The sequence below is a fragment of the Stegodyphus dumicola genome, chromosome 10, assembly GCF_044657685.1.
Source record: "Stegodyphus dumicola isolate Sdum_Otavi_A_Nest chromosome 10, ASM4465768v1".
Lineage (NCBI taxonomy): Eukaryota > Metazoa > Arthropoda > Arachnida > Araneae > Eresidae > Stegodyphus > Stegodyphus dumicola.
Genome location: NC_140777.1, coordinates 170,044,363 through 170,072,227, shown reverse-complemented (window position 1 = coordinate 170,072,227; position 27,865 = coordinate 170,044,363). Strand labels below are relative to the sequence as shown.

The following is a 27,865-nucleotide window of genomic DNA, read 5'->3' as shown; positions in this document are numbered from 1 at the left end:
TTATTGAAAGAGAACTTAGTATTAGACGCAAGAATCCCGATTTACATTAAGTGAGTACATCTAATCAAAAGTTTACATTGAAAGAGTGAGTTGTTATCATTCATGTTTCGGTGAAAACATTATAAGAAGAACGGGTAAGTTATCCTTTCGTTCTTGCCTTGAGCTTCTTTCGTTGTCTTTTTCGAAGGGATCGGCTGTGGGACCAGATAATTCTTTCCGTTCTGTAAACGATTTTTTGAATAGTTTTGTTGAGACTATTAATTTCACTGTAAGCAAATGTACCCTCTGGAGGGACTTTCAAATTTTGCATGCCAGCTGCTATTTTCTCGAGGTAGGCAACATGAGTATTGAAGTAAGGTAAAATATTATCTAGATAAGCTATTTCTTTTTCAATTGTGTCAGCTGGAACTCTGTCATTTCTTCGACGTACGAGCTTTCTGGTTAATGTAGAGATGTACTTTCTCTCGTATCTGAGGAGACGCATTTCAGAAATAATGTATTGTACTTGTTCCACGAAAAATTTGCTATAATTATTCACATTTATTCTTTTTCTGCACACATATCGGCTGAGAGATCGATTCCTTCTTGAAGCAGAGTCCACGTAATGCATGCAGTTTTCATCTCCTGCACATCCGTCTAGCATATCCCTCTCAAACACGCACACGTTGCCATCTGGACAGTCGCAACTGTGAAAAGAAATATGGAGCTACTTAAAACAATGCAGAGTAGGTTTTCTTCAGTTATGTTAAAACCCAATCGAAGCATATGGATTATTTCCTTTTATGTCAGAATATATAACTAAATAAAGCTAAATAATAAATAAATAATATTTTAAGGTTACAGCCGAAAGGTTACAGCGTAATAAAATAATATTTTAAGGTTACAACCGAAAACCTCGTCGACGAAAACGTTGCGGAGAGAACAACGCAAGGAGAAAACGTCGTGGTACAAAACTTTGTGGAAGAAAATAAAGCAAAGAGAAAAACATCGCAGCTCTAACACATCGTGGTACAAAATATCGTCGTCGAAAATAAAGGGGTTCAAAAACTTCGCCGTTTAAAAACGCTGCCGTCGAAAATATCGTGGTAAAAAATAAAGAACCTACAAATCACCGTATGATGATAACATCGCAGACATGCGTTTTTAAGGTTTTAATAATTATAAATGGTATTCGCATAATGATTTGTGAGCGCAAGATGGAAAGAAGAGTAACTTTTATATTTTTTATTAACTAATAAATTTAAAAAACAAGAAATTTAAACAAAGCAAGAAATAATTTTTCACTATAAGAGTATCAAATTAACAAAAGTGAAGAAAATAAATCTTATAATTAAACTTAGCAATTTTTTTACAGCTAAGGTGATGCATTTACTTATCTTTCTTTTTCTATTCTCTTTTAGATTATACTTTTCATGGAAAATAATCAGTAAAAAATATAATTTATTAATGAAATATAATTTAATATTTTATTAAAAAATATAATTTATCAGTAAAAAATATAAATTATTGTTATTTATAACTATCTTATAAAAATATAATTTATTAATGACCTATGTTAATTTAAAATTCTATTAAGTGCTATTAGTTGCGTTAAGTTTCTATGCTTAAGTTTCCATATTACATTTTCAGCAAATATTTATTAGTTAATAAAAATATAATAAAAATTATCCTTCTTTCCGTCTTGTGCTCACAAATCATTATGCGATTATTCTTATACAATTATTAAAGCATGTCTTAAAAACCCATGTCTGCGATGTTATCGTCATGCCATGATTTGTAGTTAACTTATTTTTTACCATGATATTTTCGACGACGATTTTTTTAAACTGCGAATTTCTTGAAACGCTTTATTTTCAACCACGATATTTTGTATACCATGATGTTTTAGAACCGCGATGTTTTCTCTCTGCTTTATTTTCTCTCATTCTATTTTGTACCACGACGCTTCACCTTGCATTGTTTTCCCCGCGACGTTTTCGTTAGCGATGTTTTTGCCGTGAGGTTTTCGGCGGCCATATTGTGATCATATTGCGATGTGGCCATATTGTGATGTGGCGGCCATATTTTTCCGTGATGTTTTCATGACCATATTTTATACATAAGTAAAGCTTGATTGTTTTAGGAAAAGTTTTAGTTGTTTAGGAAACAGAATCGTGGAATGAAATATCAAAATTAATGTAGGTTTAGGTGTAATATTATTAATGTTTCATCTTATATTAAAACACAGCATTACAGCCGGTTTATAATGTTCCATACTTCAGCTCTTGGGGGGGGGTAAACGGAATCATATTTCTCTAATATCAAGGGATACTTGATTCTTTTAATAGAAATTATTTATCTTTGCGAAAAATTTAAAAAAAATTAAAAAAAAAAAATTATATATTTCCTATCATCGTTGTTATGTCGTGGAGCAAAAACAATTTTACTTTACACCTGACTGCCACTGGCTCCGACATATTCTACATCTAAAATCATCTAAAATTACATCTAAAATTTTAAACACCATTCCAGAATTTTAAATGTTTATTTAATAGAATTCTATTCATATATTTGCAAGTTATACACTAAACACAATAACAAAATTTGAACTTATCTGCACCAGCGTGAATAAGCCTGGCATAATATTCTGAACTCGACGCAACTTTAGGAGGAAAAATACCGCAAATTCAAACACAAGGTTTCATCCTTTCCAACGCAGCTAATTTTCTAAATATATTTTACTAATATCCGCAGCGGGACAGCGGATTCATTTCATTCACCCAAAACTCAAATGTTTTAACGCAATAGTAACGCAAAGGAAAACGTCGACTCAAAATCAAAATATTAAAATCTATAGAAAATCATCCGCTGTTGCCATTCCAGCACTGCCATGTTTTTCTTCCTGCAGCTGTTGCCAGACTTATCCTCGCTGTATGTGAGAGCTACAACAATCGTATTATAATTTATTAATAATGTTTGAAATAGTATAATATAAAATCTAATGTTTAAAATAATCCAGAACTTGAACTTTTACTTCCTTATACGAAGTAAAAAGGAAGTATTGTAATCGCGAAAAGTTTCAGGCAGCATATTTCAATGAAAAGATCCATTTTGACCGCTATCGAATGCAATTTAACGATGTTTTTGAGTCATATCTGTACGTAAGGACAGAGTAAAATACTCTTTTCCTTCAAAAAAATTATAAAACTGCTTTAAAATTAATTCTGAAGAGAATTTTTCGTGGCGTCTGTACGAACGTATGTACGTACGTGCGTACGTTCGTGCGTGAGTACGTATCTCGCATAACTCAAAAACGAGTAGCCTCAGAACGTTGAAATTTTGTATATAGGACTGCTATAACATGTAGATGTGCACCTCGTATTTTGGTTGCAATCGGCAGCACCAAACGTATATAAGTATATTTATATATATATATCCACTCTATTACCCGGCTCAGTGATCTCAGTTTCTTTACTCTTATATGTTTGTAAATTGTACATTTTTTGCTTTAAAAAATGATTGAATTATGTTGTTTTTATCTTCCGGTTAAGGATTTTATGCCTTTAGTAAATCTGTGTGCAGTATTTTTAGAATTATCAGCAATTTTAAAGTTGTTTAATTGCCGCTAAGCCTGATTTTAATGGCGGCCATTGATGTTTACATTTCAAACAGGAGACTAGTGGATTTGTTGCCAATGTAGAGAAACTTAGCTTCGCAACAACAAAGATAACGTCTTCATTTATTATTTAAATCATGCTTAATCCTTTCTGGAATTTTTCGAGGAAATAAGCGTTTGAGATTTACTTCGTAATTTTTAATATAGATATTTTGAGTTTTTATGTATTTTTGCCTTCTCGCGAAGTGAGAACTGAATTAATTAAATGAGAAATACTCAATCGTCTGTGAAAAACTGTTTCTGCTTTGTTTTGTTTGCTTAATTTCTTTTATACATCGTTCTAGCTTTATTATAGTATTTGAATAGAACATGTGGCAACAATTAGATAATTCTTTAAATGATATACATTTTGTGCATTCTGAATTATAATATGAATGAAATATAATACTGTTAAGTAAACCTAGCGCGAGAGTGTCGCTATGATAAACAAAGTGAATTTTAAAGAATGCATTTATTCTATTGTGGTTTATGCGCTGTCGGCGAAGTAGGTTTATTTCAATCTAATAAGTTTAAATAAAATGCAAGAAAAAATGCGTATAATTTAATATTCCGTACAAAGAAGTCATGTGGTGTACACATCAGATTTTTTTTGTTTGTTCATACATTCGTATTAGTAAAATCATTGAACAAAATATGAGAAAAATCACGGCATCAAAAATTATCATATATTTACAAGCATTGTAAAGTCAGACTGAAATGTTACAATTGTGAGAGTTCTTTACATTCCTTTGAACACGATTTAGACAGAACATTTTAGCATGTGCAGAACATTAACTGTATTTTTATCAATGCTTTTCGGGAAAAATGGATGACTAAGGTAAAGCTTTTTGAAGCCGAAAACTCATCAGTTGCATGTTTATTTACATTATATGAACTGTAACTGTTCCTGTTAATATAAATTCTCCTCTTAATATAAACTATGGTGGACTCACTCTAGTAGCAACGAGGGTGCCCTCTGGCGAGTAGCCAGAGAAACAGGTAATGGATTTGTTAGGTTGTATCAGACTCTTGCTCCGTAAGGTTCTTAAAATTATATGTGATATCCGCGTGTAACTTAAACCTGTTAATAAATTATTGTTAGACTATAAAAGGCTCGTTTATAAACCCATCCAACGCGACTTTCTATAGAACTATTTAATAGGTTTCGCTTCTTGGCTTCAAAATCTGATCAGATATTTATTTTACAGGTGAAAAGTGTGTCCAGTATCTTAAACAGTGATTGATTTCTGTGAGATATTTGACATCCAGTCTTCGGGAAATTTTTATAATAATTTTCTTATTTTATGCAAAAATTGCATAAAATATCACAGTAATTTCATAAATAAGTCTAATTAAATTAAAACATATATGTCATATTCATTGACACTATGACTTGAATATATATGACAGCGCAAGTTGAATTCTATTACGTCTTTCATTACAAGCAAATTGTTCATAGGGATTCAAGATACTTAAAAATCATATTTACCTAGATGAGTGAGATCAAATGTTTTTATTAAGCTTTTTTCAAAAAATAAAACTTCCTTTCAGGTAATAAAAAACCAACACAAATTTAGCATGGAAATTAAATTATAATAGTAAAATTCTGTATTTTAAAATAATGCAAAATTAAATTTCTTATGTAACAAAAATTTGAAAACAATTACATTAATACATTTATTTTTAAGGAAGTTAAACATACCACATTTAATAAATCACTTCTTATGCTAAAATAACATTTTTAAAGGCAATGGTATTTGTCAAATTTTATGAAAAGGCATAGCTTTAAGAATGTTCCCAGATTTTAAAACTCTATCACCTGATTTCGTATATTTTCTGTTCAGGGATAAAGTATCTTTAGGAATCAAGTAATCATCTCTACCGATAAATTCAAAACCTGCCCGTTTAACGCCGGAAAAAAAAATGTATAAGCAATATCTCTGCCCGATAACCCAAACCAACTCATCAAAACTGAGAAAATTTCGTTTTATAATAACAATCCCCTTTCGTTATGATATGTAGTATAACGAGGTATTTGACTAAACTTTTTTTTCCATTTGTGAACAACAATCTGATGAGCTGTGCTCTTCGTTCCGCTGAAATATGCACCATTTTCGAAAATTTTCCTTCCTCTAAAAGATTTATCAACATGCAAATGGGTGTGAAAAACCGAGTACAAAACAAATTCGTCTGTTCTGCACACATCAGAACAATGTTTAATGTTTTACCTCCTCTGCACAAGATGAATTATCATTAATATTTTCCATAAAATTTCTGATTTTTGCGGCGAAGTTTTCGGCATAAAATGCAAAGTTATATATTCAGTTCTCGAATGAGATATAGAAGTATGGGAAGTAGGAAAAAAATCATTTGGATGTTCTTTAGAATGTTAGTTGTTAATTAAGAATGCTAACGAATATGGTAAGCCCCTCTTTCATTAAGATGTTGAAGTCCTTTTGCAATAGTATTCAAGTACTTCTGTTACATGTCAGTGCAAAACGTTAACTATGAATGCAGAATTGCTTAATTTAGCGGACTACATCCATTGTCGATTGCTACCAGTCATTATCGTACATACAGTACTTAACCCGTAACTAAAAGCGGCACTATCATTCTTTCTACCGCTCTCCTTTAGCCAAATCATAGTCCACGCACGCAACGTGGTGAAGCCCACATTTGAAGTAAATTTGATTCTCTCGTTTTTTGAACATGCACACACCTTGCACCAAAAAAAAAAAAAAAAAAAAAAAAAAAAAAAAAAAAAAATCTGAAAGGTTTCATATTTTAAATTACGTCCAAATGGGCATTTTTTAACGTTTTTTTTGTGTTAACTTCATTTATTAACTATCATGTTCTACGTACTCAAACTACTCAAACTATAAAATCCAGTTCAGTAATATCGCAAATTAATTTTAAAATGAGCCTATCTTTAGAATTTCTGGTACAGAGTCTCGCGCACTAGAGATAAGTTTTTTTTTTCGTACAGTGTTGCCTTTGCTCGCTTTGAAATCGTTTAGTTTTTTAATCAAAAATTCGTTGAAGTGTTACAAAATCTGAAATCGATAATAAAACAAGCACGAAATGATAAAAACAAAAATTGATAACAACAAATTCAAATTAGGGCTTTTACATGCCCATATTCTATGGATGATTACGTTATTCAATTTTTTATGGCTCTAAGTATCGTTGTTTTATCACAATGCGAGAAACATAGATTCTTCATTATTTAATTTCTTTAAATATAAGATAGAGCGATAATATATGGTGGCAACGATTTGAAAAGTTATACAGCCTTTAAAGTTGTAATATTCCCACTACAGTCAAAAGTCGTTAATCCGGACTCGTCGGGCGGCGATTCCGGATTATCGATTTTTCCGGATTATAGATCATCAGTTTAAATCTCGTAAGATGGCATGCAGAAATTCTAAAATTAAAAATATGCAATCGTAAGTTATGAAATAAAGAACAATTATGATCTAAAGGGTATCAAAATTTACAAAAAAAAAAAAAAAGTTTAATATTTATTTGTTTACTTTATTAAACATTTCTTTCAATGTAAGTTGTTTAAGTTGCTTCCTTTTATGTGATAATACTTTCTCTTTAATTCTATAAACAGACATAATTTCTTGTTCAGTTACAAAGTTCCGCTGTTCAAGTCCCGTTAATCGTTGTGCCGAGAATACCGACTAACTTGTCAATCGAAATTTTTTCGTTTTCACTAATCTCTCTGTCACATTCTTCATGTCTTTATCAATTTTTGACAGCAATTACACTTTTTGTTTGATGGACATCGAAACATACTTTCGTTTTGTTTGATCCTTTGGGAGCTCCAGAATCGGAAATTCTATTTGACATAATCGAAAGTTCAAGTTTACTTTTATAGTATTGCTCTTACAGGCTGCAAAAAATAATAAGCCGGATCCAATTTGAAAATTAAGGAACAATGCAATCATCAACATTAACTGAAATAGAAAATTAGATAATTTTAGCTTATACCGTTCGTTATACATAAAACGCTCACGCGAAAACGTATTCTGCACTTGCGCACACGCATATGCGCAGACGTAAAAGGTCTTACGCGCACGCGTAAACGCCTCTGCGCATGTGTCAACGCGGCGCATGCGCAGGAAGTTTTTAGCTTTGAGGTCCGGATTATAGATCATTCCGGATTATGGGTGTCCGAATTAACGACTTTTGACTGTAGTGTATTTCTCAGTTACTGTAGAAAGTGACGAATCTTAAGAACTAGTTAGCGAATAATGGCTTAAGTTCGTGTAACAAAAAACAACAAGATGGAAGGGTAACTAACCCTTTATCGTTCCAATAAGATTTAACAAAACTCCGTCTTGGAGTGTACAATCAAAGTCGACACTTGGGCTTGAACTTAAGATACTAAGAAATAAACTAAAACTAAGATTAACTAAAGAGATATAGCTTCGGCTATCAAGATTCTAATCGAGTTGGCCGCTTAAACTCTATTTGACTACGAAGCTTATCAAGAGCCTGAGCACGGCCGAGCGTAATAACAGCTTTGAGAGAGAGAGTAGCCAAAAGGCAGACGCGCGCAAATCAGAAACTCTGATTCTCTAACTCTGCAAGTAACTTCGAGGTTTAAATACCGCTCCTTATTAAGTATTCAGAATGATTCCAAAATTACGTTCTGGCCGGAAGTAGTAAGTTGAAGTTAAGAATTTGTCAGGAAAGGAACTTAAAATTTAACTGTTAATAAAATTAACGTAATCCTTGCAAAGTTTTCGACGCAAAATGCCGAAACGAAATTAATAGTCCTTCAGGGCAAATTGCCCTTTCGGACTAAAAAGAAAAAAAAAAAAAAGACAACTCTACATCTCCCGTTTTACTGGGCCGATTGGCGAAATTTAACTTGCGTTTTTTATGTCTCGAAAGCGCGATTTACGATATCTGTATATTAGATTTATATATTAGCATTGGTCTCACATAGATATTCTGAGACAACCGGACATTTTCTGAAATGAAATAGCTATTTTTTTTTTTTTTTTTTCATATTTCGATTCTATGACTCAAATTGTGCCAAAGTGCCAAGTTTTGTAAAAATCGCGGGAATTGTTTTTGATGGTGGCGTATTTAATTATGGCAAACACACGAGGGCTATCTGCCTAAGGGGAGGGATGCCTTCGTGGAGGACTTTCCAAGGGAAACTGGCTCGTATACACGTTACACATGGGGAAAGCCACGAAAACGCCCATGCAGCCAGCCCGTTCGCGGGATTCGAACTTCGGACCGAACTACCAGTGTTCAGCGACTTTACCGCTCGGCTGCTGGTGGGCGGAATGGTTTTTGAAAAATTAGTTCTTAAAATTGCCCCAGTGTTAAATGAATTTGGTACATAATTATTAAAATCTCTCTTTTTTTTATTAAACTCATTTGATTCCTCCTTTCACAATTCGAAACTTATGATATTCAATCCAAGTAAAAGTCGAAGATATTTTCTGATTTGTTTTTAAAATTTGTATTTTTTATAAAATTTTCGAAAAACCTTTTAATTACAACCTATAAAATTTTTACTATCACCTAAAAGTAGATGTATTTCTAGGTATACCTGCAAAAAATAGCAATTTTTTATTCAAAATTTCATCCAAATATAATTCGAAGATTTTTTTTTATGATTTATTGTAATTTGTATTTTTAAATATGTTTAAAAAATTTTTCGAAAACAAATTTGTATTATAAACTTATAAAATTTTTAACGTCATTTTAAATTAGATGTATTTCTAGGCAGAGCTGCAAAAAATTACAGTTTTTTTATTCAAAGTTTTCTAAGTTATACATGAGTTTATATATTGGCGCGTTTTGAAATCTGGCATCTCTGTTTTTGAGCGATAATAACGTCAAATGTGGTTCCCGCCCTTTGTTAAAATTATTTTAAAGACTGAATGATTAGCTTTTTTATTCGTTTGTGCACAGTGAAAGGAAAAGGAAAATGGATTATTACAAATTATGAATTTTGCAAAATGAATTATTCTTGGCGCAAACTGAAAAATACTGTGCCAATAATTTTTTTAATTTCTTCGTAAATTTCTCATCAAATTCTGTTTCTGCGTCGGTTCATTTTTCAAACTGTTGCCACCAAATATTATGGCCGTGTATCATATTTAAAGAAAGTAAATAATGAATCTGCATGAATGCACGAATGTTTCTCGCGTTGTGAAGAAACAACGGTAACTAGAGCCATATAATTTTCAATAACGTAATCCTCCAACCGAACATGGGCACTTGAAAGCCTGAATTTTGAATTTGTTTTATTACCTTGTAGGGTTTATATTTATTTTAACTAACATTTATTTTAAGTTTAAACTATCTTTCCTGTCAAGCCTTACTTTCCCCTGGAACTGCCAATGCCAGAGTATGTAAATTTTAGTAGAACGCGCAAGGATTCAAATTATCAGCGGAAGTATTCTGAGTTAAATAGAAAGGAAACGAGTTCGAGATGTGCTGTTCTTATTTCACGAGCGCGGAGGTTTTACGGAATTTAATATTTAGGCATGATTTGAGTAGCAGAATCGAAATACAGGAAAACATAGGTATAGCATTTCAGAAAAAATCTGAATTTCGTCAAAATATTTATGTCAGAACTATGTTATATATAAATCTAATATATATCCTACGTCGTGCTTTCGAGACATGAAACATGCAAGAACGAAGAACGGGAGATATAGAACTGTTCCCCTTTTGTGTGTGTGTGTGCAGAGTGCATAATATCGTAAATTTGATGAAATAATTGCTAGAAATAGCGCAAATTTGTTTGTAAATAATTGCTAGAAATAGCACAAATACTTTTTTGCTTCTTAACATAATTTTCAAAAAATAAATATATGATCTGAATTGCGACCTATAAAATAATATTGTTAAATAATGTTGCATAAATCTAATATACTGAAGTTGCGCTTTCGAGGTGCATAAAATGCAGGTTCAATTTCGTTGATAAGCTAAAGAGAACATTCTCTACGTCTTTATTTTTGATTGCTCACACATCACCTAAAGTTCTGACCTTAGTCATAATCTTATTAGCCGAAAGGGGCGTTAAAACGAAAAGGCTGTTGATCTCAAAACAGCATTTTGCGTCGTTTCTGTTTCTGCGTCGGTTCATTTTTCAAACTGTTGCCACCAAATATTATGGCCGTGTATCATATTTAAAGAAAGTAAATAATGAATCTGCATGAATGCACGAATGTTTCTCGCGTTGTGAAGAAACAACGGTAACTAGAGCCATCTAATTTTCAATAACGTAGTCCTCCAACCGAACATGGGCTCTTGAAAGCCTGAATTTTGAATTTGTTTTATTACCTTGTAGGGTTTATATTTATTTTAACTAACATTTATTTTAAGTTTAAACTATCTTTCCTGTCAAGCCTTACTTTCCCCTGGAACTGCCAATGCCAGAGTATGTAAATTTTAGTAGAACGCGCAAGGATTCAAATTATCAGCGGAAGTATTCTGAGTTAAATAGAAAGGAAACGAGTTCGAGATGTGCTGTTCTTATTTCACGAGCGCGGACGTAGTTAGCCAGAAATTGAAGAACCACGCGTTTCGGCCTGTGTGCTTGTCTCGGCCAATTGTTAATCGTTCAACGTGATATTCAAAGTTTGCTGAATTAGCAGCGGTATTGTAAAACGCGGTGAGGTTAGTTACGTTTACAGAGCCTCGTAGTTAGTCTCTTGTTATTATTTCTTTTCAAGTTCTTATTTTTTTATTTTAACCGCCGGGTCGGCGTAGTTTGTGAGCGTCAAGAGCACGCATTTGTAATTTCTAAAGTTGAATAAAAAGGGACTTAAACCCTTCGCAGGACTCTGTCTAATTTCCAGTTTCAGCTGTCACCACTTGGTTGCGTGCAGGTTGGAGGCGCGCAACTGTACATTGGCGCCCGAACACTTGTCGAACTGAAATGGCCGAAAATCGGATGGAAGCCGCGGGACAACAACAAGAAATGGCAAGCCAATTGGAAGGATTTGGATACCTGGTTCAGACGTTGAGAGCGTCAATCAAGCCAAACGTCAATTTCGACGGAAAAAATTCGGTGGCGATATTTCTAGAAAACCTTGACAATCACTTTCAGCTCTACCCTGTGCCTGAAAGACAAAAAGTTGCCATAGCCACATCTACACTCAAGGCCCATTTACACTAGCGGAACTTTGAGCCTAAGAAACGCAGGCGAATTTGAAGACTCGTTTGAGAGCTTTTAAACAGCGATTTTTTTCGTATTATGAGGGAATATTTAACTCTTAAACTATTGAATAATGTTATAAGTTTGGCTGTTTATTTAAATGTGTACATATTTAGTTTCAGTTAAAAAAAAAAAGAGTAACATTTTCGCCATTTGGTGAAGCTAGCAACTTCCGCGTGCATTTCTTAGGCTCAAAGTTCCGCTAGTGTAAATGGGCCTTAAGAGGACAGGCCGCGCTATGGTGGAAGAATATAGGCAAATTTTTATTAGGGGAATTGAGGCCAGACATATACATTTGAAAATTTCAAAAAATCGTTAGTAAAGGCCTTCCCCATAGTGAAAGATCGAGCCAGGCTAGAAGCCGAACGATATAGTTTCTATCAACGGGATATAGAAGAGTTGACGGACTTTATTCTGCGAAAAATTAAGCTGACGGATATGCTGTCTGGGAAGAAACCCGACGCGGAGATTATTGAAATAATCTTACCAAGATTGTTACCTGCTGTTCAAGACTACTTCGAAATTAGAAACCCAAGCACATTGCAGGAGCTCTTCGAAATGACGGTGAAGTTTCAAAATCGCAGAATAGCGGAAAAAGCTATAGAGGCATCGTATTCTCAAAGTAACCGAAGGAAATCTTCAAATGAGCAAACCAGAAATGCAAACCGCTCTTATGGGGGAAAGAGCTATCAAGCTAACTCATCGAACCTCGAAGATCAAGGCCCAAAAAGGAAATTTGAAAACAAACGTCCGCGTACCCAGAAGGCAAAAGTTGAAAGGAAAGCTTTAAACGAGTAGAGGGGCCTGTGAAAGCGAGGGTCCAGACCCCGGAAGTTTTAAAAAAAACCTCAAAAAGACATTTAAATACGGTCATCGTAAAGAGCTCACATCTACCAATTATACAAGTCCTGGTTGGCGATGTACCAGTAGAAGCCCTCATCGATACAGGAGCAGAAGGTAATTTTATGAGTGATACATTCTTCAAAAAGAATTTTTATAGGTTACGATTATTTAAAAACAAAAACACAGAAATTATAGCGGCGCAAGGAAAAACCTGTCACTGCATCGGGAAAATATCATTAAACATACAGGTAAAAGAGGAAAGCCTCAAGGTATTAATTTTTGTGGTAAAACATCTGCAAAATCCTCTTATTTTAGGTATGGAGTTTTTAAGGGCCGCGAGGGCCAAATTAAATTTTCAAGATAGTTCCGTGGTGCTGGAGATGGACCAGAGGGTGGTGGAACCTGTGGAGACACCTGAATTGGACCTTAGTCATTTGAATGACCAGGAAAGTAAAGCAATACAGCAAGTGGTGAGTAATTTTTCTCATTTGTTTTCAGAAAAGCCGGGAAACTGTCAGATTGTAACTCACAAGATTCAATTAAATGCCGAAAAACCTTGTAGGACTAAACCTTACCGCTATGACAAACAAAAAGACGTAATCATCGAAGAACATATTCAGGAGATGTTAAAGAATAAAATAATAACGCCCATAAATAGTGAGTACGCGAGTCCAGTAGTACTATGTAGGAAAAAGAACGAGTTTCCTCCTTCAGATAAAAGGGCTTGGAGGTTTGCTATCGATTACGGAAAACTGAATAGTATTACTAAATTCCCAGTTTACCCTTTGCCGGTTATAGAGGAAATTATTAGAAACATTAAATCTACTAGATACATGACTACTTTGGACTTAACATCTGGCTACTATCAAATAGGTATGAAACCCGAAGACATACATAAAACCGCGTTTATAACAAAAATCGGGCACGTATGCATTTTTACGCATGCCCTTTGGGTTGTGTGGGGCCCCATCAACATTCCAGAGAGCTATGGACATTGTTCTAAAGCCTGTCCTAGGAAAATCGACTTTAATCTATCTAGATGATATAATTATAACGAGTAGTACTTTGGAACAACATATTAAAGATCTAGAAGAAGTGTTTAAATTATTAAAAGAGGCCGGTCTTACAATTAACGCCTCAAAATGCAAGTTCGCAACTAAAGAACTTAAATATCTGGGTTATAAAATTTCGCAAAAGGGTATAGAAACTCAAGATTCAAAAATAAAAGCAATCAAGAATTTCCCACCGCCCAACATCGCCAAGAAACTTTCTTCTTTCCTTGGGTTATGTTCTTATTATCGGTCATTCATAAAAGATTTCGGTAATACTGTTGAATCCCTGTTAGTAATTAAAAGAAAGAAAACTAAATTTACGTGGACAGCGGAAGCAAATACCGAATTTGAAACATTAAAAGAAGCGCTGATCAATGCCCCTGTTTTGAAATTCCCGGAGGGGGACGAAAACCTGGAAATTGCAGCAGATGCGTCGGACTGTGCGGTGGGTGCGGTTCTTATGCAAAATAGCCATCCTCTGGCATTTTTTAGTAAAACGTTGAATTACACACAAAGGAATTATACAGCTACAGAGAGAGAAACATTAGCCGTATTAATGGCTGTACACAAATTTCGAGTTTATTTCGGCAAAGCGCCAGTAACAGTCTTTTCGGATCATCCGGCTGTTGGTAGACTTTACTCGAGGAAAAATCTAACGCCCAGATTAATAAGATGGGCTTTAAAACTCCAAGAATATAATCTAATAATCAAATATAAACCGGGTAAGGAAAACAATTTAGCTGACGCACTTTCTCGTATAAAACTGGACGATGAAGGCAATGAACTTAAATGCGCTGTGTTGACTTCAAAAATTTTAGATTCTAGAGATACAATTATTGCTGAATTGAAAGCTGATCCTGAATTTGGAAGTATCTATGCATATTTGAAAGACCCCGAAAGCTTTGAGCACACAGATATCGATGCGATAAGAAATAGAGCAGAAAACTATGAAATAATAGATAATTTATGATTTTATACGAAAGCAACAAACGAAAATCTGGAGTACAAACCAGTCATCCCAGGCTCGCTTCGATTAAGCATTTTGAAGGAATTACACGACGCGAAAACAGCGGGTCATTTAGGGGTCAGAAAGACTTTAAAAAGGGTTAGCGAGGCGGTATATTTCCCGCAATTATACAAAACAGTAACTGCGTATGTCAGGTCCTGCAAGCAATGTCAGTTAATAAATGATATTAATTACAGCCTGGCCGGGTACTTAAATAGCATTCGCGCTACATTTCCGAATGAAATTTTAGGCATAGATCTCCTTGGTCCCTTTCCCCAGAGCGAGTTAAATAAAAATCGTTTTCTTTTAGTAATTGTAGATCATTTTTCAAATTGAACAGAAATTGTTCCACTTAAACGCGCGTCAGCCAAAACAGTCGCAGATGCATTCTTACACAGATACATTTTAAAATACGGTGCACCGATAAAAGTCATTAGCGATAACGGTAAACAATTCGTTAGCCAAATATTTGAAAACATTTGCACTGGACTTGGCATACGCCATATTAAAACGGTTCCGTATAGACCACAGGCAAACATCGCAGAAAGAGTTAATAAAAATATTGTAAAAATAATTCGAAGTTATGTTAGCACACATCACAAGCGCTGGAATGGCTACATAAATGAGTTAGCTTATGCTTTAAGAACAGCAAATCACGATACTAAAGGGAAAACTCCAGCAGAATTATTTTTAGGACGGAAGTTAATTACGCCACTAGATAAATTATTCTTTGTGCAACAAAGAGACCAAGAATTCAAAGAAAAAGATGTGCAAAAACTCATTGATCAGGCGGTTAAAAGCTCGGATACGGCAAGAAATAGACAGAAATTGTACTATGATAGAAAACGCCGTGAAGCAGATTTTAAAGTTGGGGATAAAGTGCTGAAGCGGAAATTTTCTTTATCAAGTGCCCCAGGCAATTTTACTGCAAAGTTAGCTCCAAAATTTGACGGCCCCTATGTAATTCAGGAAATCAAAGGAGTCGTATTGTACCTTAAGAGCGAGAGAGGGAAAATCTGGAAAGCAAGTCCCGACCAGGTGAAAAAATATTATAATCAAAATGATTTTGAAATCCTTAAAAGTTTCTTGCAGGACTCAAGCGTAAAAGAAGTAGAAGGTCCCTAAATAACGTCACCCGTTCCACCACCCAAGAAGCAGAGAACTGAAGAGAGACCTAGCCCTTCTACAACCCAGGCGACGGTACCGAAAAGAAAAAACGAAAATTTTCAGACTCCAGCATTTAAGAAAAACAAGAAGGCAAAGCCACCGCGTAAAGAAACCTTGGTAAAGAGGAAAACACCACCTACAACGTATCGCAGTAGAAATTATACATCAAGGAGAACGCTCCCAGGGCCAGAGAGTTAAGTGCAAACAAGGCCGCCGTTCCAGAAACTAAAAAGACAGCCAGAGGAACGAAAAGACCAGCAACAACAGAAGAAATTCAAGAAGGACTCCAGACCAGAGGACCTCAAGACCAGCCGTCCAAGGGAAAAACGAAAAAGACAGCAACCCGACGACTACGACGCCAAGAGGCCAGCATGCAGAGGACGCAAAAGAAAAACTAATGTGGACCACACTCGGAGGTCAGTAAGGAGAAGATTGACGTCCATGAAACCTATCACGTGGGAACAGTTCTGCCAGAAAAGAATGACGGAGTTTCAATCATCGAAAACTCAAAGATAAGTTAAAATCTTCTATAAAATTTTTTCTTTTGTTCCGAAATGTTATGCGTAAGTACGAAGTTCTATGTTTTGACGAAAGTCAATATGTCTCGGTTGAGATTTAGTTTTATTTTACTTTATTTAGCTAAGGCAAAAGTATTATTTTAAGTATAAAATCTAAGAACAAGCAATTTCTGTTGGTCGAAAGACTAATTCTGTTATGTTAAAGCCAAAATTTGGCCGAAGATAAAAATAACTTCGTATTCTTGTATTAATAAAAACTTTAGTTTCAGTGCCGCCAGCTTGGCGAAGAATGAGTAAAGTAAAAATTTATTTTCTCTTATTCATTTTATGGTAAATTGTAAAAATCATATGTCTTAGAATTTTGTAAATATACGTAAATACTTGAATGTTATGTAAAAGTAGAATTTAGTCTAGAAGCATAAAAGTTTAGATGCTAAAAGTAAATGCTCAAAAGCAATGAATTCAAAATTTAAATATTAAACTGTAGATAAAATCATGCTTTAGAGCGAAAGCCTGCATGTCTAAAGATGAATGAGGGGGAAGTTAGAATGAATGTGTTTTGTAGGGTTCTCCACCTACACTTGAATTTTAAGAATGTTAAAGTATCTCATCGAGTTGTAGAATGTCGAGTAAGGTGTGTCTATTTGGTCGTTGAATTCTAACAAATCATTGTGTTTAGGGGAAGTGTTGTAATACTAAATCACGAATATTCCCGTTTGACACCACACATGGTGGAGAGCCAAGATAAAGCTAAATTAATGTTTGAATACTTGAATGAATGTGAAGTAAGGAAAATAAATCGTTTAAAAACAAAAATGTATTCAGTGTCAAGAAAGTGTAAATTATAATGTATTTAGAAAGATACTGATACTTATTCCTTCCAGATGCTGGAAGGAAAAGAACAAGATTGATTGCTGAAGTCCAGGTAAAGTTGCTGTAAGAAGAGAGATTTAAATAAGTATCTACAGAAATTTAGTATACCTTTTGTTACATAAGATTTTTTTGTGTAAACGAGGCTCTTAAAAGTTAGAATTGTAGAAACTTTACAACAGGTCGTTTGTAGGACCTGCTTCCAAGTTTTCCAAATTCTGGCAGCGGCAAATGTAGGGTTTATATTTATTTTAACTAACATTTATTTTAAGTTTAAACTATCTTTCCTGTCCAGCCTTACTTTCCCCTGGAACTGCCAATGCCAGAGTATGTAAATTTTAGTAGAACGCGCAAGGATTCAAATTATCAGCGGAAGTATTCTGAGTTAAATAGAAAGGAAACGAGTTCGAGATGTGCTGTTCTTATTTCACGAGCGCGGACGTAGTTAGCCAGAAATTGAAGAACCACGCGTTTCGGCCTGTGTGCTTGTCTCGGCCAATTGTTAATCGTTCAACGTGATATTCAAAGTTTGCTGAATTAGCAGCGGTATTGTAAAACGCGGTGAGGTTAGTTACGTTTAGAGAGCCTCGTAGTTAGTCTCTTGTTATTATTTCTTTTCAGGTTCTTATTTTTTATTTTAATCGCCGGGTCGGCGTAGTTTGTGAGCGTCAAGAGCACGCATTTGTTATTTCTAAATTTGAATAAAAAGGGACTTAAACCCTTCGCAGGACTCTGTCTAATTTCCAGTTTCAGCTGTCACCACTTGGTTGCGTGCAGGTTGGAGGCGCGGAACTGTACAACCTGTTTCAAATTTGTGAAACTTTAACAAATTTCTGATTACCAAACTCAACGATTTCAAAGCGAGCGATGAAAACAAACAAACAAACAAACAAAACAAAACCAAAAAAAAAAAAAAAAAAAAAAAAAAAAAAAGCATATTAATCTCCAGCGCGCGAGACTGTGTATCAGAAATTCTAAAGATATGCTGTTTTGCTGTTTTTAAATATTTTGTGATATTGCTGTTGAACTGAATTGTATGGGGTTTAAGTGCAAAGAACACATTATTTAATAAATAAAGGTAACACACAAAACAATAAAAAAACGTCGTTTTGGGGGTAATATAAAATCTAAAAGCCTTCAGATTTTTTTAATACCGTTGAATGCAACTTTTCTGCTTTTATTCTGCTTCTCTATAATCATATTTGTATGTTTCTATATTCTACAGCGAAAAAATGCTGTGTTGAAAAAGAGAAAATAGGAATTTTTGATAATTTTTTTTACGATAAATTAAATACGGATAAATTCACTTTCAACAGATTTTAACTGTTAAAAAGAGAAGCAGAACCATCAGAAAAAAAAATGTGGGATGTTCTGCAGTACGTTTCTAAGTTTAAAATCTGTCTAAGCTGGAGACGTATGTTTGCTACTTTGGTTTTTGTTCCAAGGAATAAAACTTTTGAATAGAAATAAATATACATTATTGCTTCTAGTTTCCTTTATCAAGCTCCTCTATAGGCAGCATTCACATCAGTAGCAATTAATTTTATTTTTAATATGCACGAGACATTAAATTCAGTTTTAAATAACTTAAAATATGTGAATCAAATTAATTGTATTTAAGAACTATAGAAAAAATCTCAGAATTGGCTTAAAAAAATCTTTAAATTTTTAAATAAAAATTCAAGAAATTTTTTTTCGAGTCAAAATTTTTCACACACGCTAAGAACTTTCTAAGAACTAACCTGTTGCTAAAGCTTTTTCAATAGAAAGCTCGCATGTATTTCCCTATAAATAAAGGTAACGTCAGCTCTTAACTTTTATAAATACCGTCTACAAGCTGAGTTTAATAAAACAGCGCATGTTTGTGAAAGTTTCCAAAGTCAAACTGTATTAAAGACTAGAACGATGATGTTTAAAAACATTTAATTTCATTTAATTCATCAAGGTATACTTGATAAATATTTCAGTAACATCAACGTACTATATAACATTATTCCGTGATTAAATTGCAAGTTTTAATGTATACTTACTCTTTGTAAAGCACTGTAATATTTCTTTCATCAGCGGAATCGTATTCGACGATAGCACATCTGTCATCTTCGTTACAGATCTTTCTTGAGGGGTTCTGTAAAACAGAATGAAAACCATCACACATTTAATCCATTTTTCTAAATAAACTACGTCCTGAATTTATATGAAACTGAGGTCTAAAGTAGAGTTTCTTAAACTTCTTTCCTTCGCGACCCCTTTTTATCAGTGAGAGATTTTTCGCGACCCCCCAAGACCCCATAAGATTTAAAAAAATTTTGTGGGACCCCATAAGTTTTGCGCAAATCCGACACACGTGTGAGTGAAACTGTCAATTTTGTCACTTGTACTGTAATATACTATTGCAAGTTTAGGTCATTAACTTTAATTTCTAATTTTATGACATAGAACTATGCGAAAAGTTTAAATAAGTAACAGACGAAATGCCAGCGTTACGTGCAAAGCAAGGAAAATGAACTTTTATATTATAAAAAGAATGCGTCGAAACGTTTCCTTTTTTTTCTCTGTCTGTATTGTCTTATCTTGATCTAATTTAAGATATATTGTTTAAAAATATTTGGTAATTGTAAAATTATTATTATAATAAGTTAAAGAAATATCAAACCTGCTAAGAGATTTGGTGACCCCCTGCTGCAGGTCCCGCGAACCCCTTGGGGTCGCGACCCACAGTTTAAGAAACTCTGGTCTAAAGGAATATTTTATGAGGTTTCTTCTAATACTTGAATAGTTAAAAAGGAGTCTGAAGTAACACATTTTCCAAACTATTGAACAATCATGGAAAACTTGTTTCTTCAAACTCTCTGCAATGAGAATAAACCCACATATAATTACAATAACTTTTATTACACTGAACAGTTAATGTTGTTAAAGTTTTAATATGTTATGCACTGTTTTTGAAATCATAAGATAGACGGTAATTAAAAACTTTTGGGAAAATACATGTGTGTGTGTATTTAATTATGGCAAAGCACACTAGGGCTATCTGCCTAAGAGGAGGGATGCCTTCGTGGAGGATTTTCTAAGGGGAATTGGCTCGTATACACGTTACACATGGGGAAAACCACGAAAACACCCATGCAGCCAGCCCGTTCGCGGGATTCGAACCTCGGACCGAACTACCAGTGTTCAGCGACGTTACCGCTCGGCCGCTGGTGGGCCGAGGAAATACATGAAAGGGTTATAGAATGTACCTAAGGAATAAGTGTTATTATTATTATTTATTAAGTGATGATAAGTGTTCATCACTTAATGCATGGAGGTAACTATAATGCTGAAGCAATAGGTGATAGCTGCCACAAGAATGACAAGATATAGTTTTTAATAAACCTTATTAAATTTACTTCTTTTAAGTGCGAAGATGAGAATTTGTCGGAAGCACAAGGAGGTTAAAGAGTCTTGCTAAAAAAAGTGCATTGTTAATAAAATTTTGAAATTTTTAGGAAAATAATTTATAAGGTATTTCTCTTGCTTTCTTCGCATGCCTTCGTAGTGTGGTGGCCTGCACGCTGGGCGTGTATTCCAGAGGTCCTCGTTTCGATTCCCGGCGAAGGCGTTGCACATTTTTCACCTCTCCTGCTTCCGAAATAAACCTAGTGACTCTATAAATTGATCGTTACATTTAATGCCTTTGCAATGTATAACAAAATGAAATTTTGAATGCAATACAAAATAATGTTACACTTACATTCAAGACGAATGGCGTGGATGTAGGGGTAGAAACCTCTACCTGTTTTACGAAGGAAGTGTCCTGCGCAATCACCACGTTACATAGAATGGTTACAGCTAAGATAAGCTTCATCATGAAATATCTGAAAAAGGCTACAAATATTAAAGAAGTATTGTAAGATTCGAGTTTTCATATATTTAAATAAATTTATGTGGCTACTGCGGTAGATTAATTAACCATTGAAAATGTGTGATATTCTATTTTCTGCGAGATATGTAGGCACCTCTTTATTTTAGTCCCGTAATGCAGATAAAGTTAAACGCGATAGTTTACACGAAATCAAAGATATACCTTATAATGATCCAATATCAACATCATCCTCTTTTTCTAAGAATTGGGCTGATTTTAGTCATCATCTTTGGCTGATCGCCTAGTTCCAACCTCTTATAGTATTCTCGTTTATTCTGCCAAGTGTTTTAGTTTTTGAAATAATTACGCTTTTAATTCTATTTTCCGTAACTAAAAACTCTTCTGTAATTTCTGTTACTCAGTTTCTTTCCTAAATACCTACAGATTTCAGAAATTTAAAAAAATTTAAAGAATTGAATTTAGCTTTTGCATTTCAAAAGACAATTAATTGTTACACATATTAAGTCCTTCAGGGCATGGTGTGACAATTGCAGGCTTAAGAGATCCTCAGCCCTCCAACATGACCAAGATATCAGAAATGACATCAACCTCAAATATGAGACTCTCAAAATTTCCAAAGAGCCTTACAACATTCTGTGCCCTCTTCCCCAAACTAAAATTTACTTAAATCTCTTACAGCCTTGTACCAAGAAAGATCCCACCGCAATAATCAAAGAAAAGGGTGAAAATACCATTGAGGAACTCACGACCTTAACTCAAGATCTGACGATCGCCTACACAGACGGCTCTTCCGACTCCAATCTGAACAGAGGAGGAGCGGGAATCTTTTTCATCGGACCAGACGGAGTGCAGAAATGCCACAGTATTCCTGTTGGGAAAATCGCCTCCAACTATACATGAGAGCTCGTCGCCATCAAAAGTGCTCTGGAGATTTATCTCTCTAAAGAAGACCAGAGTTCCAAGGGCATCATCATCTTGTCTGACTACTAATCAGCATTGCAAGCGATCCAGAAGGGCAAATGTCAACTCAGTCATCAGATCATTGAGCTCACAAACAAAATCATTGCTGCCCAAAGATCCTGCATATGGATACCGGCTCCTGTAAATATTTTTGGTAATGAGAAGGCCGATGAGCTTGCAAAGGCATCCCGTGATTCTCCTCTGCCATCCAACTGCCTAACCCTCGTTTATGCCAATGCAGTTGCCAGCCAAAGACTAATCGGTTAAGTTAAGAGAAACTCCATCCCGGAATTGAACTGTGACAAAGCCATATCGACTATCATAACCAGACTTAGGACAAATCACTTAAAAGGGATGAGGATTTCTGCAGACGGACAGCGTAGTTACACCAACATTTGTCCAGATGACATCCCACTGTCTCGCCATCACATCTTCAGCTGCCCAGCAAACCAGGCCAGACTGTTTAACATCGGCATTGAAGACCCAGTGGATCTACTTTATACTGATAGAGCTGCCGACTTTGCAAAAGCTGTCTTTGACAGCTTCGGAGCTATGTAATTCCACTTTGTCATAGACACGACATCATCATCATCATCACATATTAAAGTTAACCTCTTAAGAGTGTTGACTAATTTTAGGTTAGCAAATTTTGCGTCCTGCCAAAGTACTAAATATTGCTACGGTTTTTGTATTTAGTTTGCTATTTTTAGTAGAATTGTAGTGAAATTGTTTCATTTCTCCGTGCAATGCTGCGCGCGACGAGTTTTAAGAGAAGCTATGCCAAAAAAGTAAAAATACAGGAGCTCGCGCATTTAACATTTACTAATAAATAAATATCTCGTAATTGTACTCTTTTCTTTCCAGAAACCTCGAGAAAGTACCAGAATGTTCTCGTGCATGATTAAAAAGCTTATAAAAGCCGGAGGAAAACTTCTTAGTGTAGTTGTTTACTTGCTGTTGCTGATTGTAGCGAATTCGCGATGAGATCGGATTAGCTTTCTCTGTTTTTGGATTGCATTCTATTTAACTTTTTAATAATCCAAAATATAACTATTGTGAGATATTGTGATATTGTAAAAATACCTCTGAGGAAATATTTTAGCATTTTGTTTTATTTCTTGTGATAAGAATAAATTTTATTGACTTTTTATCGGACTTGTGCATTCAATTTATTACGAACCCGTACGCACGCAACAATATTGCAGTGTGAGGAAAATTTTGTTTCAAGCATCAGGAAAAGTAAAATAAATACACAACTATACATTAAACAATTACGTTTTACAAAGAAATATTATCACGGAAAATTTGTTTCTCTTTTTCTGCCATTTGCCTTCACCATTTGGAATACCTGATTTTAAGCACACAATTTTGGGATTTCCATCTCGAAAAAACCTTATAATTTTTATACTTTTAATTTTTTAATATTATAAGGTTTCAAAACTCAAGCTCCAGATATTAGTTTGTAATTTGAAGTTTCGTATTACAATTTTTAAGTTAAATTTAGGAGATAGAAGCTTTCGACCAATATTTAACCTGAATATTTTCTCTTAGTTTTCTTCTCTTTTTACTATGAAAAGTCTGGATTCATAAATATACTAATAGTACTGATTAGTAATATAGTACTTCTTTTAAAGACTGCGTTTTAATTTAAAATATGTTCTAAATTGTCCATAAACTGTTGACTGTATTCATATAAATATTAAAAAAACTTTGTTTTCAATAAGTATGTTTTCTTATTTATTAAGTCTGAATTTTCTTTTATTGCTACACATTTTACTTTTCTATAATTTTCTTTGACGAAATGTGTAAAAGCAGTCTTTTAAAATATAAAGAAATAGAAATTTTAAATGCTTTACAATCAGCCATTAAAGTCATTTTTCTCAAACAAAGTTTTTTAAACTGGTAATTACAATATTTTGAAAATTAATGGAACAACATTTTCAGAAAAATCTTACTCAGTTCATTATCCGTGTTTTCGATTTTTAATTGTATCATAATGATCCATTCATTATTTATTTTTATCTACTGGAAGCTGGAAAGTTATTTTATTTTTATTGACAGAATTTTTTACTAATAACAGAATTTTAATTTTTTACTCTTTTTACTTATTGTTTACTTTACTTATTTAAAAAATTAAAGTTAATTTGAAAGATTAAAAAAACGTTATTTATTATTAAAAGATTAAAGTGATACTGCTAATAATAATAATCTATTTTAAGTTTTTGCTTAATATCTTACATAGGTCCTGCAATCATAGCGCCTTCGTATTTATTATTCATCAAGCTTAAATTTGAAGAATACAAAATTAGTAGTTTTAACATTTTAAAATAAAATTTAAAATGAAACAAATGTTAAAATTTAATAAAAATATAAAAATTCATATTTTGTGTTTTTTGTTTTTATGAGAAAAATTATTGAAATTACCTTTTATTAAGTAATTTGTATGGTTTTGAGTTTCGTAAAAGTGTCAAATAATTAGTTTTATATTTATAACTTCCGTATAATGTAGAAAATTTCACTTATTTTTTTTTTATTTTATTGCATCATTGTAATGGATATGGGGGGAAAAACTCTGCTTTAAAATATAGGAAACTCTATCCCTTTACTTAAACTATCTTGTTTAATTTCTACCATAAAAGTACTGAAATTCCTTAGTTTTGAATATAGTTTGGCGACATAAGCTCGGACGATATGCAGATGTGTTTTAACTAAATTGCGTAATAGAGAAAAATTGTTAATCTTCTAAATAATGAAAAAAATAATTATAAATGTTTCGAATACTTTTCTTCTGAAATTAGAGTGGTCTAATATTTTTTTCTTGAATTAATTTCACGAAATGCACTGTTTATAAAATTCGATTTACTTTTTGTGTTCATTCCCTTCATATTGCACGGCAGATAATTTATTTTAAGTAAATGCATTTAATAAGAAATAAGTTGAATTTAAACTTTCCTCTTGTATTAGTTTAGAAGATGGTTTACTGAAAATGGCTGTGAGTTGAATTACGTGCATTAGCCACATGAAAAATAAAAATTATATTAATATATGTACTGTAAAAACCATAAATGTATCATAAAAATAAGTAAGAACGTGTGTTTTTTTCTACCTCATGTGTACGATTATATAATATGAAGTGTATCAAGATCTGGTATGTGGCATTATATCATGCATATTCGTGAGATTTTTTATGTAAATGACCGTTTCTAAACTTTATGTGACTTTTAAGATTCCAAGTTTCTGCTTTTATAGAAAAATTTCAGCTACCTAAATTAACGGTGATGTATTATATTTCAGAGAAATCGAATTTTATTGGAATTCGAGGCAAAAATTGTTCATATATGCTTTCTAAATTTCATGGTTATAATAAGCAAACAGCGAAGATTACTAATGTAAAGTATACAGGCAAAAACTTATAACTGTGTAATCAAAACAGGTGAAACCAAAACCAAAACAATAAGTAAAATATAAATTACATAACTCCATTTAACGCTTCATTTTATCTTCTTATTATTTTATGGAGCAACAATGAAAGATTTATAGAAATTGGGAAAGGTATTGTAATCTAAAAAGAATATTAATTTGGTATGTAACCTTCTTTTAATAATGAAGTGAACGAAACAGAAATTAATGTATGTTTAGATGATTTAAAATTAGAAACAATAAAGATAAAAAATTATAAAAAGAGATCATAAAAAGGAAATTATTATTTATCAAACATATTTCATTAATTTACAAATGAATTTCATTTGAAAAATATTCGGATATCTTACAAAGTGTAAAAGAAAAAAAATTACAGATTTATTGCTGGAATATTTAAAAAAATTCAAATGCAAATTTATATATACCTGCAGATTAATTGCGAAAATATAATATTTAATGCAATTGAACCTTTACTGATTATGCTGTAATAAACATTAATGAATTTATAGTTCATTTTTGGCAATCGATTCCTTAGACAAGTTTATTAAAATCTACAGGTTAAAGATCCGAATAAACTTATTGACTACGAAGCGGGCGCTTGAGTCAAATATAATTTTCTTTTCCAGGCAACTTTAAAAAATCTTAGACTGGTCTTAGACTTATTTCAAATTTCTTAGACTTATTTCAAATGAATTCTTGAATTTCAAATGAAATGGCTGCTCAATTTCAAAAAGACAACAGAAAGGTTTTAGGTATTTCTGTTGTCCTTTTGAGCATGCCCTGAAATTTACATCTTATTTATTAAGTCTTGAAGTATTTTTAAATATTTTTGAAGTATTTTTAAACACTTTATATTTAAAATTAAATAGTGTATAAAGATATTATAATATAATTTCGGAATTCATGATAGTTCTTTTATGCTCGTAGTTGATTTTTCTTCGTAACTATTAAAAGAGGGAAGTCATGAATGTTTTAGAATACAAATAACATAAGAAGGTGCAATCGGAAATGAGAAACAAAATACATATCTGCAAAGTCAAATCTTCTTTTCAGAATATAAAACTTCCTTGCATTAAATAGAACCTGCATGATAGTATTACATAATTATTAGATAAATTGAGATTTATGAAAGGCGAACCAAACCAAATTAGAAATATGAACAGATTGAAACGCTTTCTAAACTAAGAACTGGATATTGTATTCTCTTTGTGATAAGTAGAGTTATCTAAATTACAGATGTGAATGAAATAAAATCAGCATTTAGTGAAAGGATACTTTTAATATAACTAATTACGATAGCGAAGAGAAATAGTAAAGATTTGTTTTCAACTTACAAAGATTAACGAAATTTCTGTGGTCAGTCTCCTACGCAGGGTGATTTCGATTCTACAGGATCTTGTAGAGTTTTATAACTTACACCGAAATTTTGACACGTGTCCTTATACAGATTAACGATGGTGTGTAATATCAGGGGATCTTTGTAACTAATCACAAAACGCCAAGTTTTAAATCGAAGCAGAAACAATCCATATGGGAAGCAGATGGTCTTTGTACATTGTTATGAGCAATTAGAGTGACAAATAAACTGACACACCAATTGCCTATCGAAAAAAAAATCTAGATATTACATCACAAATATTTTCTTTATATGAAGTAGCCACACAGGTGTGATCATTTAAATACTGTACAATTAAAAAAATTAAGCGTAGATTAGCTTTTGAACAATACCGGAATTAAAAGAATATGTAACCAGAATTGTCTAATAGAATTTGCAGAGTCTCACCTTCTTGGGAAGCTTACGCTCAATCGAGACTCTTGATGGATCCAATCGACTTATCGCTACGTCCAGCAAGAAAATAGAGAACATAGGAAGGGTGTAAAACACACTTTTTATAAAGAATTCCAATAATTTAACAGAAGGCAGTTCTTGTGCTTATAAAAGCAACCAGTATTTATAGCGTAACTCAAAAGTAATAAATTTCAAATTAAACTAAATTTAAATCTTAAGTTATAAGGTATTTCTCCCGCCTTCTTCGCCTGCCTTCGTGGTGTGGTGGTCTGCACGCTGGGCGCGTATTCCAGAGGTCCGCGTTTCGACTCCCGGCGAAACCGTTGCTAATATTTCATGACTCCTGCTTCTAATTAACCTAATGTCTCTACAGTGGCGCCCGAACTAAAAGGGTGTTGGAGGATGATTCTCCACACCCAGGATTTTGCAATTGGGTCCCCTGAAACCTCAGTCGCCCTTTAAAAGGGGGAGTATATAAGGTATTCCTCCCGCCTTCCTAGCGTGCCTTCGTGGTGTAGTGGTTCTGCACGCTGGGCCGGTA

The 27,865-nt window shown here is 33.4% G+C and overlaps 1 protein-coding gene across 2 annotated transcripts; it reads right to left on the bottom strand.

Moving 5' to 3' along the window:
- On the bottom strand, window positions 1–26,993 carry LOC118194188 (uncharacterized). Of its 2 annotated transcripts, none has more exons than XM_035365399.2 (4): window positions 26,870–26,993; window positions 21,024–21,157; window positions 19,321–19,415; window positions 1–686 (listed from the first exon to the last, which is right to left on the bottom strand). In XM_035365399.2, exons 2-4 carry the CDS (start codon window positions 21,138–21,140, stop codon window positions 140–142), a joined length of 759 nt encoding a protein of 252 aa, XP_035221290.1. In that variant the 5' UTR covers window positions 21,141–21,157; window positions 26,870–26,993; the 3' UTR covers window positions 1–139. The 2 variants fall into 2 exon arrangements, with proteins under 2 accessions (XP_035221290.1, XP_035221291.1); XM_035365400.2 differs by having other exon boundaries at window positions 21,024–21,147; window positions 26,870–26,988.
- Window positions 26,994–27,865: the final 872 nt, after the last annotated feature.

Coding starts and splice junctions, on each gene's coding strand:
- LOC118194188 (XM_035365399.2), bottom strand. CDS start 21,140: ATGATGAAGCTTATCTTAGCTGTAACCATTCTATGTAACGTGGTGATT. Junction 19,416..21,023: donor CCACGCCATTCGTCTTGAAT/GTAAGTGTAACA, acceptor TCTGTTTTACAG/AACCCCTCAAGAAAGATCTG. Junction 687..19,320: donor ATTACAGTGCTTTACAAAGA/GTAAGTATACAT, acceptor TTCTTTTCACAG/TTGCGACTGTCCAGATGGCA.